Below are 14,615 nucleotides of genomic sequence, written 5' to 3'. Positions count from 1 at the left end.
TTTTTCTTGCCCTACTGTGTGTGCTTAGCCAGGGCTCTATTGCAGTGCTGAACAGAAATGGTGATAATGGCTATCCTTGTCTTGTTTCTGATTTTAGAGGGAGTGCATCTTATGCTTCACCATTGAAATCGATTTTTGGCTGTAAGGTTTTAGAAGATACTCTATCCAGGTCTTCCCTGGTGGCGCAGTGGTTGGGAGTCTGCCTGCCAATGCAGGGGACACGGGTTTGTTCCCTGGTCCGGGAAGATCCCACATGCCACGGAGCGGCTCGGCCCTTGAGCCATGGCCGCTGAGCCTGCGCATCCAGAGCCTGTGCTCCGCAGAGGGAGAGGCCACAACAGTAAGAGGCCACAACAGTGAGAGGCCACAACAGTGAGAGGCCCGCGTACCGTGAGAAAAAAAAAAAAAAAAAGATACTCTATCCAGTTAAGGAAGATTCCTTCCATTTGTAACTGCCAGGTCTTTGGTTTTACAATGAGTGAGTGTTGGATTTTATCCTATGATTTTTTTGCTTTTACTGAGTTGGTTATGTTTTTTCTCCTTTAATATGTCATTGAGGTAAATTACATTTAAAGATTTTCCTCATCTTAAACCACCCTTATATTTTTAGGATAAGTCTGACTTTTTCATGATGGGTTGATTATCTTTTTTACACACTGCTGGATTTTATTTGTGGCATCAATTATCTATTGCTGCATAAAAGATCAACCCCAAACTTAGTGGCTTAAAACAACAACCATTTTTTCCCCCTCACAGTTCTATGGGTGGTTAATTTGGACTGAGCTCAGCTGGGTATTCTTCTGCTGGCTCCACCTGGACTCACTTATGTGGCTGTAGTTGTCTGGTGGCTGAATAGGGCTGATGGTCAAGGACAGACATATTCATGCTTGTGGGTTGGCAGGTTGCCCGTTGTGATACTTTGGTTCTTATCCACATGGCTTCTCCAGAAGGCTTAGGCTTGGGCTTGTTCATGTGGCAATAGCATTCCAAGTGGGCATGAGTGGAAGCTTTAAGTTTTCTTGAGGTGTAGCCTCAAAAATCACATCATGCTACTTCTGCCACATTCTATTCATCGTAGCAAGTCACAGGCCAGCCTGTGACTGAGTGAAGAAATAGACTCCTTCTTGATGGTAGGAGCTGCAAATAATTTGTAGCTATTTAAAATCTATTACAGTTTGCTAATATTTTGTTTGGAATTTTTGTACTTTTCATAAGAGAGATTGGGCCATAATTTTCCTTTGTCATATGGTCTGTGTGTAGTTTAAGAATCAAGGTTATGCTTGCCTTATAGAAAGAGTTGGAAAGCTTTTGGTTTTGTTTTCTATTCTTTGGAAGAGTTTGTATAAGATTTCAGTAATCTATTCCTTGAAAGCTCTGTTCCTTGACTATAAAACTGTTTTGGCCTGGTGTGTTTTGTTTTGTTTATAGAAAGATTAACTACTGATTCCATTTCTTTAATAGGACCATTCAGACTTTCTATTTCTTCTAGATTCAGTTTTGGTAAGTTATATATATTTTGTTTGTTTTTTTAAAGATTTTGTCTATTTTGTTTGCATTTTCAAAATTACTGGCATTAAGTTGTAGATAGCATTATCTTTCTAGTCACTACTGTTTCTGTAGTTAGGTCCACCCTTTCATTCTACTTTTATTTGTGCATCACCCTTATCAAAGGTTTGTCTATTTTATTTGCCTGTTCCTAAAATCAACTCTTGGCTTTATTTTTTTTTTTTAATTTTTTTTTTTGTGGTACACAGGCCTCTCACTGTTGTGGCCTCTCCCATTGTGGAGCACAGGCTCCAGACGCACAGGCTCAGCGGCCATGGCTCACGGGCCTAGCCGCTCCGCGGCATGGGGGATCTTCCCGGACCGGGGCACGAACTCGTGTCCCCTACATCGGCAGGCAGACTCTCAACCACTGCGCCACCAGGGAAGCCCAAGTCTTGGCTTTATTGATCCTATTTCATTTGTTACTACTTCATTGATTTCTGCTTTTATCATATCCTTTCTTCTATTTACTTTGGGTTTGTTTTGTTGTTCTTTTTCTAACCTTTTAAGCTGGCATAGCTCATTAATTTTCAGTTAAGCATTTTTTTTTTTTTTTCTCTACGTGGGCCTCTCACTGTTGTGGCCTCTTCTGTTGCGGAGCACAGGCTGCAGACGCGCAGGCTCAGCGGCCATGGCTCACAGGCCCAGCCGCTCTGCGGCACGTGGGATCTTCCCGGACCGGGGCACGAACCCGAGTCCCCTAGCGTCGGCAGGCGGACTCTCAACCACTGCGCCACCAGGGAAGCCCGGGAAGCCCCTCAGTTAAGCATTTTAAATCGACAAATTATCCTTGAGATACATTTTGGCTATCTCCCACAAGTTTTGTTGAGTAGTATTTTCATTATTGTTGTTATAAAATATCTTTAAATTCCCATAATGATTTCTTCTTTGACCAGTAAGTTTATTTAGAAGGGTGCTTTAAAATTTGTAAATCTATGGAGATTTGTTTAAAACTTAAAAAAAATTTGAGGGCTTCCCTGGTGGCGCAGTGGTTGAGTGTCCGCCTGCCGATGCAGGGGACACGGATTCGTGCCCTGGTCCGGGAGGATCCCACATGCCGCGGAGCGGCTGGGCCCGTGAACCATGGCCGCTGAGCCTGCGCGTCCGGACCCTCTGTTCCGCAGCGGGAGAGGCCACAACGGTGAGAGGCCCACGTACCGCAAAAAAAAAAAAAAAAAATTGAAATACAACATAGATACAGAGAAATATATAAAACTTATATGTACAATGTAATGCATAATTAGGAAGCAAACAACCATGTAACTACTCCAGGTTAAAAAAAAATAAGAGTACCACCAAAACCCATTAGCCCCCCGTGTCCCTCCCCATTCATAGCCCTCTCCCTCCTGGCAGAGAGGACCACTTTCTTGACTTTTGAGATCGATTTTCCCTATAGATTTACCACCTTTATTTGTATGTCTAAACAATATCAATTTGTTTTGCCTGTTTTAAACTTTATATGAATGTAACCACAAAGTATATAAATCTTTTGTGTCTTTGTTCTTTCATGAGATTCATCCATATTGTTGGGTGAACTGTAGTTTGTTCATTTTTAATGTTGAATAATGCTTCTATATATAAATATACCACAGATTCTTTATCCAAGCTACTGAAAAGGGATTTCTGGGTTGTTTCCTATGATCTCTCTGATGGAGGTTATCTGAAATGTGTTAAATTTTGCCTTATGGACTGATATGTAGCCAGTTTTTGTAATGCTCCATGTAGGCTTGAGAAAAAGAAAAGCGATTTTCGAAAGATTGGGTGTGGGGTTTATGAATATTTCTACTCCCTATTGTTTTAAACGCAGACTGCCCCAGTTTTTTTGTGTGTGTGTTTGTTTTTTCATTACCTGCCTGACCTCTGTATATTGAGTTTTTCACCTCTGGAAACAATTCAGGGTAAATCTTTTCTAAGATATTTTCTATATTAAGGCAGCCTGGGTTTGAGTTGCAACAGAGTGATGACTGCTAAATAGCAGGAATAACTTCTTAACTATTTCAAGTGGAATGTTCCAGATATGGGTAGTGGGAGGGGTAGAAGGCCTGAAGGCCTTGAAGAAGGGCTTTGCTGTGGGAAAGTGAAGAGCCTTGCGGGGGGAAGATGGATGAAGCCTGACCTTTGCATGAGGATTCTTAACATGATTCTAGGGTCAGCGTTCCTGTCACCCATCTGCTGGCCTTTTGGACCACTCGGCCACTGGCATGCTTTCCAAGTCTGTATCCATGAGTGGCATCAATTACTTCTTGGGCTGCTCAGATCCAGCTGGTGAGTAAAAGTGGGGAGCAAAGCAGTGGTGGCCCCTTCCTCTGCCTGTCTCAGCCCACTCCTCAGAGCCAGCTGTTTAGGGTCCAGATGTCCTACATTATGTTTAACCACGCACCCTTGGAAACCCCAAAATGCGTTTATTCAAATGAGAGATCTGAATTCAGGACTTTGGTATTCTGAGGCTCTCCTTCCAATGAAGGAGGACATAGGACAGAGAGAGGCTCTCTGGCTTCCCCTGTCACCAGAGATGGAGGACAGTAATCCGCAACGTACATTGTCATCAGGAAGAGGCATTGGGAGCTCAGGGTGAATCCTCTGCCCTTGCCATTCACTGAAAAGGAACTGAGACATTGGCCTCTCAGCCCCCTCTCCACACCACGCCGGTACTCTGTTACCCTGGCTCCTAAGTTCTTCAGCTCTGCTCTGCTCAGACGCCGCCCTCCTTCCCTACTCCCCAGTGCCCGCCCTCAGGAATGGCGTCACAAGCACCTGCAGCTTGGGAACCTGATCCAGGTGGAGGGTGTGGGGGAGGCAACCCTGGGCGCCTTTGTCTGGCTTTAGCTGGACACCTCACGTCTCCTTTTGTGTTGGCAGGGAATTTGTCCCAGTCCTCTGCCGCTGACCTCAGCCAAAGGTGAGTTTGGGGGACACAGAGCCCTTCAAAGCCCCAGATGGGGGAGGGACAATGGGACTGGGCCTTGGGTTTTGTAGCCCCAAGGGTCTCTGTTTCCTGAAACATTGTTCCCCTTAACGTTTCTTATGAAAGACCTCCAAATATCCTTCTACCTGCGCTGCATAGAATTCCCCTTCTTCTCATTGGCTGGGGAAGGCTAAGAAGGTTCCTGGTAGCTCCATGGGATGAAGAAGAAATCAGGGAAAGAAAAGGAGTATATAGACCCCAGGGTGTCTGTTAAATAAGAGAGTGGAGGTTGCCTGCTGTTGTCAGTGTCAGGAAAGACAGCAGGCAGATTCGCTGCTGCACAATCTTAGGGAGAGACAGTGACCAAGGACCATGGACCAGCTTTGGATAGCTGAGATAATCGACCAATGGGGAGTGGCCCTAAGGAGAGCTGGGCACGGGCTGTAGCACCCCAAGGGGAGAGGGCAGGGGCTGAAGGCATATTGTTCAGGAATCGAGGTGGAGGCTGGGAGATTTACATAGTATCTATGTAAATAAGCATGCAAAATCAGCACCTGTTTATTTGACTCCTACAGCTGAAGCCTGATTAGAGTGGGTCAGCCCTCTAAGACAGTGTGGGTGTGTGAGCTAGTGATGGGCCCTTTAAGATATCAAGCTCTGATTTGTGGTCCTGAAAATCTCTAGCTGACACATCCTCCTGGCTCTGGTTTGGGATTAGCTCATGGGATGGGGCTGATGAAATCCCAGGAAATTCAGTCCTTATTGGCGTTAGGCCCAGAGGCCCTTTCCAAACAGCAGGGAGGGTCGTACACAGGACTCTTGTTTTGTGAGGGGAAAACGTCCCCTTGGAGAGCCCCCCTCCCCGTATCATTTCCGTTGGGAAGCAGCATGAAAGAGGAGATTGGGCCTGGATTAGGTAGGAAGGGGGCGTCTGTATTTATCTGGGAGGAGCCTGGAGTTTTCCTCATAAATAGAAGGGCCTGGGAAACTGTAGTGACCATATCTAGGAAATCCCAGGAGGTAGGGGAGTGGGAGCCTCTTTCTCCTGAGTCCTTCCTCTCTCTCCCTCACCCTTGTCTCAGTCTTTCCCCCGTATCTCCCCATTCTCTCTCCCCTGGTCATGGCACTTCATCCACCATATCTCTGGGAGTATCTTGTTGTTCTTTTCCAGCTCCGTCTCCATCTCTTCATCTCTTCTTTTTCTCTCTGCAGCTGTAGCCAACTGGAAAGGGGCTCAGGCACCTGGGCAGGCTCCTCCCTGAGACGGACCCTCAGCTTCATCTTGGGCATGACCGGAAAGGCCAAGGTAGGAGTTGGGGAAGCAGGAGGCCTGGGGCCCACTGCCCTCCCCCGTTCCCTTCCCTCCCCCTCACCATCTGCTCCCCTCCCCAGCTTCCCCTGGTAGGCAGAGACTCAGGGCAATGGTTCAAGTTTTAAGGGAACATGGTATATTTCCCAGTCTCCCTCCTTCTGTCCCAGTAAATCACCTTTCCTCTGCTTTCCCTATGTCTCCAGCTCAGCAGCCAGCTGTAGACAGCTGGAAGGGGAGATGGGCCAGGAGCCTCAGAAGCTGAGGAGTGACCTAGCCCTCCCTCTCTGGAGGCCCCACATAGCTGAGAGGTGGGCAGCCGAAATCTTAACCATCGGGCATAATAATCATAATAATTACAGCAATACTTTTTACTTCTTCAGAGAGTATTCGGGTTTGCAAAGTGCTTTCACACTCATAATTTTATGGGTGGATATGGCAGCTGAAGGAGTTGAAATGAGACCATAGTCAGAGTGGAAGCCAGGAAAGTGTGTGATTGTGGAAGCGCATGCACACCGTACCAGTGGGGCCACGTGCAGTTCCGACCCCAGGAAGGTGAAGGCACATTGCTCTCTTCCTTATTACCAACCCCCTGGCTCTGGTGAAACTAGGAGCTCTGCCTGCTCCTTGAATTCATTTCCACTCTCTTCATTTACTGGCAGAATGAGCCACTCCCCCCTTTTCCTCTCGTGGCTTCCCCAAGTATGCATGTACTTTCCCACCAGGGCAGCTCCTGAACATTGAGAGAAACCCCAGACAAGACATCATCAGATTCACCTGGAAGCACCACAGGATCCTCACCCAGTAGGGTTGCCTGGGCTCCTCCTGGCCCCACCGGCAATGTCAGTGCTCTCTTCTCTGCCAGCCTTTCAGCCAGGACTCTCCTTCCTCTGGGTGGGCACGGAGGGCAGAAACAAAACCAGGTTCTCAGCTCCTTCTCGTTGCAGGCTGCAGGCGGGGAGCTGAAGTGTGAGATCAGGCAGTCTGAGAGCAGGGCGAGGTGGGCACAGTGAGGCTTCTTCTCTCCCATAGCGGGGGCAGAGCTCTCTAGAGAACAAAGCCAACACCCAGACCTTGGGTCTGAGTCCCTTTCCCCACAGCCTCTCTGTTCAGGGTAGGAGAGTCTGACAGTAGAATCACCCTCTTTTCCTGCAGTGGGAATGGTAGAGGAAGTCGGTGCTGTCTAGGGGCCATCCAGATCCCAGTTGGTCTGCATTTGCCCGCCCTTGGCCTAGCAGTTTGGCGAGAGGATGAAGGAGAAAGTGGGCAGAGACTGAAGCCCAGACAGCCAGCAGGAAAGAGCTAAGCATCGTCAGGACATTGTCCCAGTCGACTGCCTTTCCTTGCTAGGACTCTCGTTCTGTCTTCCTGTTTCCTTCTCTGTCATCTCCTGGTCCATCTTGCTTCCACCCTCATGAATGTGTGTGCTTGCATCACTAGATCTCTTCTTCCCCCTCCTCCCAGCTCAGGATAGGGGCCATAAGAAGGTAAACACCAGGGGTGGGGGTGGAGAGAAGCTCAGTCAAGCAGTGAGAGAAGGAAGTAGCTTATTCCTTCCTATTTGACTAGCATTGTAGAGTTGACAAAACACTTTTCCAGAGGTCATCTCATTTAATTCTTATAACACTCGGCAAAGATAAATATATTAATCTCTGTGTTTTGTTTTGTTTTTAAAGCTCTTATTTAGGGCCTCCCTGGTGGCGCAGTGGTTGAGAGTCCGCCTGCCGATGCAGGGGATACGGGTTCGTGCCCCGGTCTGGGAGGATCCCATATGCCGCGGAGCGGCTGGGCCCGTGAGCCATGGCCGCTGGGCCTGCGCATCCGGAGCCTGTGCTCCGCAACGGGAGAGGCCACAACAGTGAGAGGCCCGCATACCGCAAAAAGAAAAAAAAAAAAAAAAAAAAAAAAAGCTCTTATTTACATTTGTTATTATTTTTAAAATTAATTAATTAACTTATTTATTTATTTTTGGCTGCATTGGGTCTTCTTGGCCGTGCGCGGCTTTCTCTAGCCGTGGCCAGCAGGGGCTACTCTTCGTTGAGGTGTGCAGGCTTCTCATTGGGGTGGCTACTCTTGTTGCAGAGCACAGGCTCTAGGCATGCGGGCTTCAGTAGCTGTGGCTCGCAGGCTCTAGAGCACAGGCTCGCTAGTTGTAGCGCACAGGCTTAGTTCCACGGTATGTGGGATCTTCCCGGACCAGGGCTCGAACCCGTGTCCCCTGTATTGGCAGGCAGATCTTAACCACTGCACCACCAGGGAAGCCCCTTAATCTCTGTTTCATAGACAAGATAACTTAGAGCCTAGGTTACTCTCCCAAGATCCCACAGTTAGCAAAAGGTGGAGCTGTATTACAAACCTAGAGCTTTGACTATATATTGTTGTCTCTGCTTCTGTCAGTAAACCTACGTAATAGTTTATCCCCTCTCTTCGCTTCTTCCACCATTTCTGATGGATGGCCATTGGAGTCAATAATGCCTTAATCATCCCCTCCCAGAATACACAAGGTCCAAAGTAATAAGAAGAAAAGCAAACCTCCTCCTGGGCACTGTAAGACTTGGGCCCAGGCATCCCTGTGGCTTTCTCTGCTCACCTACTGGCCAAGACCCTGACAACCATGTTCTTCCCTGGGATGGCCTCCCTACCCCTGAAATGTGGGGGACATATCTGTCAAGTTAAATGAGCTAAAGAAAGTGGTGGCTACTTTTAGATTCTGGCAGAAATCAGGGTTGGCTTTTGTTTTTGTGTATCTAAAAAAATAATTTCTGAAAATCTGGGCGGCATCACTGGATAGGAGGAGCAGGGATTGGGATGAAAATGGTTTGGAAGAAGGGGCAGGGGATGCCAAGGAGAAAGGAGAAGGGTTCACTGTTCCAGAGGATACAGAAAATGGAAATTAAGTCAAGCTGCAGGCCTAGCTCACTAAGAGCACAGGTGTTCTTAAAGGTAGACCGGTTTCCTTCACCCACCCCGCAAGTCCCCTTCCTTACTACTACTCATCTCTTAAGAGGAAGAAGAGGGCATAGGGTGAGAGGCAGGGTAACAAAGAGCAGATGGGTGGACAGTATATTGAAGATTGGGGTAGGAGACAGAAGAGGGTTGGAAGATTAAGTCCTCTCCTTTCACAGAGACCATCTACATTGAGTCTGGGGACGGAGATCCTTCACATAACTCTGGGATTCAGGTCCTGGGTTTATTGGGTATCCAGACTGGAGTTTGGCCCTTTAAGATTCCATCCTTAGCTTGAAACACCCTCCCACCCCAGGCCTGGGAGAAAAGCCGAGGTCTCAGCCTACCCCTTGTCTCAGGGCCCCTAGTGGGTGGAGCTGTGAGGCCAGGATTCCGGCTTCTGGCGGTCTGTTTTTAAATTTAGTACATTCCGCAGCCCTGGCTGCCCACTGGGGGGAGGTAAGTCTGGGGTTCTGGGCCCAGGAGCCTCAAGACTGCTGGTTTGGGGGAGTTCCTAGGGCCTTCCTGTAGGTCTCCCCTGCAGGTACAAGCCTGGGGGAGTCAGCCTCCCTCATGGCTCTGGGAAAGTCCTTTCTGCTTTCTAATTTCCATCCAGCCTAGAACTGGGCATGGCTATTTTCTCTCCTTTTTTTCTGGTCTTTGCTATATAAGGATCCTAAACAGGGGAATGGGTGAAGAAGGAGGTGAAGGAGTTGCTAGGCAGGAGGGGAAGCCAGAGGAGCAGTGTGGTGGTGAGGAGCCCAACTAGCTCAGGCACTGGTCAGGCAGTGGAGCCCAAAATAGTGGCAGAAGCTAAAATTGGCACCTACAAGAGTGCTGAGCTGGGCTTGAAACCTGCAGCCAGGCCCTGCTGCTGAACCCGGGCAGGGAACCGCTGGGTCTGGGTTGGGCCTCCTCTCCCTCCCTCCTTCCTCCACACCTTTGGGGACCAGAAATCAGGCAGGACCCTGCAAACGTAAGATGCTCTGTCACAGGACTCTCTGTACTTCTGTCTCTCCCAGAGACATGGGAGACCCTGAGAGGCAGAAATGAACTTCAATGTGAGTGATTATAATTAGGGTGGAGGAGGAATTTTCCCCAAAAGGTGGAAGTTGCCTCAGACTGGGGCAGAGTGTCCAGAAAGAATGTCCTCCTCCACCCCTCCTTCTTGTGGAGAGAATGGCCATACTCCAACTGTCCCTGACTGGGGAAGGCTGTTTGCTGGTCTTTTGGTTCTGGCCTAACTTGAAACAGAGGGAACTGGGGTTAGACACAAGGAAGGACTTCCTCAGCTTCTTAGTCTTCTGTAACAGTGGTGAATTCCTCCCCTCCACCACCCCAGTAGTCAGTGGAGGCAGAGGTAGGAGGGAAGAGGATGGGCCGAGGGCGGTCTTGTAAGGCCCCAGAGAGTTGGGGGCTTGTGGAAGAATGCTCTCCTCTCAGATTCTTCAACCTCCAGGAGTGAATCTTCCCTTTCAGGCCCTCTAAAGATCCACCCTTTAGTTCCCCTTTGATTTCTCCGCCCTCTCCCCACGCCTGCCCCCAATCGTAAAAGGGGTCGACGGCTCTGGCCTGCTTTGATGGGCCCAGAAGGCCAGGAAGGAACTGGTCCCGGGCTCCCTGGAGAGCTGGGGGCGGCTGGAATCCTCCGGCCCGCGAGTCTTTCTAGACTGATGGACTGCGGAGGGGGAGGAGGAGGGGAAAGGGAAGACCAGGGGTGGGGTGAGGGCTGCGAGGCGGGCCAGGGTGGGTTTTAGGAAAACCGAAGCCAGGAGGCGGGCGTCTGGGGTTAGAGGCGCCCGGCGCTGGAGGGCAAACAGGCAGAGGGGCCCTGCAAGCTAGTCCACGGCCCCTTGTACTTGTGCGAGCCGCCCCTCCACGGACCGAGGCGTCCCGTCCGGCGCTCGGCACCCGCCCTCCCTCCGCCCCGCCTCCCCCCTTCCTGAGCTCCGGCGGGGGTGGAGACTCGGGTTTGAGGAACTGGCGCTGGGTGCTGGGCGAGGGGAGTCATAGACTTCCTGTCCCCAAGACCTACGCGTGCGGGTCGGACCCCTCCCCCGCCCTCCCCCCCAAACAGCCGGACGCCAGGGTCCGCGCCGCGTCCTCCTGGGCTCCCCCCGCCCCCATCGGATTATGTCTCGGATCGAATCCCTCACACGGGCGCGGATCGACCGGAGCAAAGAGCTGGCCAGCAAGGTGGGCTCTGAAACCCCTGTCCCTCTCGCCCGCGGTCCTCAGGGCGCCCTTCTATCTCCGGCACCCGCAGCGCCCCCGGGTCTCCCCGCCTGCTTTCTGGGCGCCAAAATCGGGCGGAGCGTCGGCCGGGAACGCGGCGGGACGGGGTGGGTGGGGACTGTGAGTGAGTGGGGAGGGGGCTGGGGGAGCAGTAGACGCGACCCGCGCCTCCAGCTTCCGAGCAGATTCTCTGCCGGGATCCCGGGAGCCAGCGGACCTGGGGTTTAGGGGCTTCCGATCTGGCGGGACCGGGTGTTTTGGGCCGCGTGAAAGAAAGTTGCTCCGGTAAGGGACAGAGCGGGAAGAGGGAGGTGTGTGTGTCGGGGGGTGGGGGCGGCGAAATCTCTCCGGAACCCCCTCCGCCAGGGTCCCACCGGCTTGCTCTCGGTATCCCCCGACTCTGCAGTCGCTGGCTTGGTCGTTCCCTCTTTGTCCCCGCCATCCGGCGGAGGGGTGGGAGGGGGTGGTTTCCCGGCTTCCTCCCACCATCACCACCACCATCACCACCCCTCCGAGACGGCAGTCAGCTCCTCCTCTCCTCGCAGATGGACTTTCCAGCTGTGATTCAGTTCTTCTCTCTGGTGGGCGGGTGACGGGTCAGGACAGCTTAGGGACGGCTTACTTTCCCCCAAGCCATCACCCTCAGGTGAAGGGAGCAGAGGTCTTTGTGTAGCTAGGATCCTTTCTTCCATCCTTGGGGCCCAGAGCACCCCTGTTCCTGAAACACAGAGGGTCCCCCCCATCCCTTTTTGCCCCACCAGCTTCCAAGCTCCTGGCCCTTGCAGCCTGAAACAACCTGAAACCTTTAGGCTGACCCACTTGGCACTGTGCCCTCATCCCTCCTCCCCACCCCAGCTCTCTTAACTCTTTATCTTGGGACTTTCACCTACCATTTCAAGAGTCTGGATGTATAATTACCCTAGTCCCCACCCCCATCTTGAGCTCTTGGCCACTCCTTTCCAAGTATCCTTTATTTCTGCCTGTGTACCCAGGCCCACTCCCAAAGGCCATGACCTCTCCACACCTCAGCCCCCAGGACATGATGAAGCTGACTTGTAGGTGAATAAATGAGAGCTGGGAGGAAGGTTGTGCATGCAGACAGCACCTCCCAGCTGCTCAAGGCACCCACACTGTACCCATTATGGGAAAGGCCAAGACCCAGACCATAGCTGGTTTAATCTCTGGCCTCTTTCCAATCCCAGTGTCCTGCCCTGGCGCGCAGCCTATGCTGATCACCATCACCGTCTACCGGCATGGGAGCAGTACCCTTTTGGAGTCCTCAGAGATGGTGGAAACCCCTTCCCACACTTCCGTCCTAGCTCCTAGCCTGGCTACCTATCTAGAGGCTAAGTTGGGAGAGGTTCCATCCTGGAACTTTTCCTTCGGGGGTTGGGATGAGATTCTGCTAACAGGAAAGCAACTGGGGATTTGGGTAGGGCTTAAGACAAACAGAGGGCCAGAGGAGAGATGGCTGAAGTGCAGTGGAACAGTGGGGTGGCAGACAGGCTCTTCTCAACCCTGCGCCAGGCCAGGCCCCAGCTATGAAAGTCTGTTTATTTTTCAACCGTTTGAGCTGAGACCCTGGAGCAGAGCCAAGGCGGGTGGAGAGGATTTTTGAAACCACGGAAATTTGGTTCCACCCTAAAAGGGAAAGCCATGGGGGCACCGGCGAGGGGCAGACCTGGGGAGGGGCTATAGACAGGGGTTCTGGGAAGTTAGATACTCGGGTCCCTTTTCCGTTATTGGGAGGAGTTGGGGAGCCAGATACCTGGGTCCTCGTGCCTTTGTTTTTTTTTTTTTTTTTTTTTTTTTTTTTGGTAGTTGGGGGGACTGGGAATCTAGAAGCTTGGCTTTTTCTATCCTGGGGCTGGCCTTGGTTTTGGGGGGTTGGGAGTCTGACTGGGGGTGGGGATGTGAGGGGCTGAGTGGGTAGATCTGAGAGGGCAGAGAGGCCACTGGAGGAGGTTGGTTGTCAGTTTGGGCTGGTCGGAAGGGGAGGGCCACCTCCGGAAAGCTGTGGTTACAGAAGGGGGGAGTTGATTCTTAGCCAACAAACCCTGGATCCCCTCTTCCCCCTCCCCCAAGCACACCAGCTGTCTCCTTTCTTTTTATACTGCGGTGGGAAGTAGAGGGGGGCCGCTGGAAACGAGATAATTTGAGGAAGATGGTCTCCCCTGCTACCTATCTGGGGGGATGGTTCAGAGCTATGTCCTGACCGCCCCCCCATTCCTTGCCTTCCTCCCCGGGACCTCCTTGAAGTAGGAGGAATTTAAGTCGAACCTGTCCCTTTCTCCTTCCCACCCTCCTAGAATCTTTCTGTGCAGCTCCCCCTCCTCATGCCTCCTCTCTCTTTTCACTCCATTTCTATTCTTTCAGGCTATCTTCAGTCCTCCACCCCCTCATTCTCTCTGCTCTTCTTCCTACCTCCATAGGCCCCAAACCCCAGAGGTCCCTTTCTCTCTTTCATCCCCTGTTCCTCCCTCCCTCCTCCCCCCAAACCCTAACTGTCTCCTCTCTCAGAACAAAGGGTCCTTTCCTGCCTAGGAGGGGGCAGGGGCCAGAGGATCAGGGATGGCCCTGGAGGCTAGGGGGGTGTCCCTGGAATCTCAAGGACCCCAGATTTGGAGTGTGGTGGGGAGAAAGGAGAGAGACTGTTTCTTTGTTCTGAGTGTTGGAGAGATGGCTGGCTTTGTGTGCAGGACTAGAACTGGAGCCGGAGAAGAGGGCTGGGGGAGCCCTGGAGGGAGCTGAGAATGCTGGTAGGTTGCAGGGGAAGTTGAGGGATTGGGGGTCTCCCAGGAGGCTGAGACTTTTGGGGGAATAGGAAAAGATTCTAGGGGCCTTTCTTGGAGGTTAGGGAAAGAGCTGAGGGGAGGGGGAGAAGCAAGGATGGGGGAAGGGAGCCAAAAGCTTAAGGAAGTCACTGAGTGACTGCAGGGGGTTGGATGCTGCCTAGAGAAGGACCTGCCAGGGCTGCCCGAGGGATTTAAAGAGGGGTCCAATCTCAGTCCCTCTGGCTTCCCTGGAACCCTGAGCTTGGAGCCGGGGAGAGGACAGATCTGAAGCAATGAATCCCATGCGTGCACATGACCTGTGTGTTGGTGTGCGTGTGTGTCTATGTCCGTCTGCCTGTCCCCAGATGCTCTGTGTCACTGTTTTGAATTATGGCCACCAAAGTAGGGGGTTCACTGCACTCTGGATGCGAGGAAGTAGTTCCATTCTTAGCGTCAGTCTGTGTTTTGAAGTATCATCTAGGAGCTTGAGAGAGCAGATTGGTCATGGTTCCTGGAGCTGGTCAGAGAAATGGCTGAGAGGAACTGGCTGGACCCTTCTGGGTTTGTTTATGTCTCCTTGGGGGAGGGTGGGGGAGGGGCTGCAGGCAGCAGCTGCCCCCCTCCCAACTCAGCCGGCCTGCCCTGTGCCAGGAGGGCAGGGAGTCCTGGCACAGCTATTGTTCGCCTGCACAAATGCCCGTCTGTTTGCATCACTCCCCCCTCCGTCTCTGCTTGTCTTTCTCTCCTGACCCGACAGGTGTGGCTGGGTTGGGGGTGGGGGGTAGGGTGGGGTCCAGGATCCCTGGGTCTCAGGGTAGCCCGACTTTATTCCCTATGGTCCTTAGCACCCCTCTTCTGCTTCACCAGTGTGCCCACCCCCCTTGTCCGGTGTCTCATCTTC

General features: G+C 51.7%; 1 protein-coding gene across 6 annotated transcripts in view; it reads left to right on the top strand.

Moving 5' to 3' along the window:
- The window catches only part of ARHGEF2 (Rho/Rac guanine nucleotide exchange factor 2), a 51,951-nt gene that overhangs the window by 16,596 nt on the left and 20,740 nt on the right, over positions 1 to 14,615 (top strand). The window contains exons 4-6 of one of the 6 annotated variants that reach the window (XM_082612812.1): positions 3,693 to 3,810; positions 4,405 to 4,444; positions 5,663 to 5,756. In XM_082612812.1, the coding sequence (XP_082468938.1) occupies positions 3,693 to 3,810; positions 4,405 to 4,444; positions 5,663 to 5,756 (252 nt within the window). Of the gene's footprint in view, positions 1 to 3,692; positions 3,811 to 4,404; positions 4,445 to 5,229; positions 5,367 to 5,450; positions 5,471 to 5,662; positions 5,757 to 9,092; positions 9,165 to 10,672; positions 10,902 to 11,203; positions 11,226 to 14,615 lie in introns of those variants that run through there. The other 5 variants (XM_082612814.1, XM_082612815.1, XM_082612817.1 and 2 more) reach the window with 5 other exon arrangements.

The sequence above is a fragment of the Mesoplodon mirus genome (assembly GCF_964341445.2).
Source record: "Mesoplodon mirus genome assembly, chromosome: 3".
In the NCBI taxonomy this organism is placed as follows: Eukaryota; Metazoa; Chordata; class Mammalia; order Artiodactyla; family Ziphiidae; genus Mesoplodon; species Mesoplodon mirus.
The sequence above is the reverse complement of the archived record's forward strand: the minus strand, read 5'-3'. Positions and strand labels throughout refer to the sequence as shown.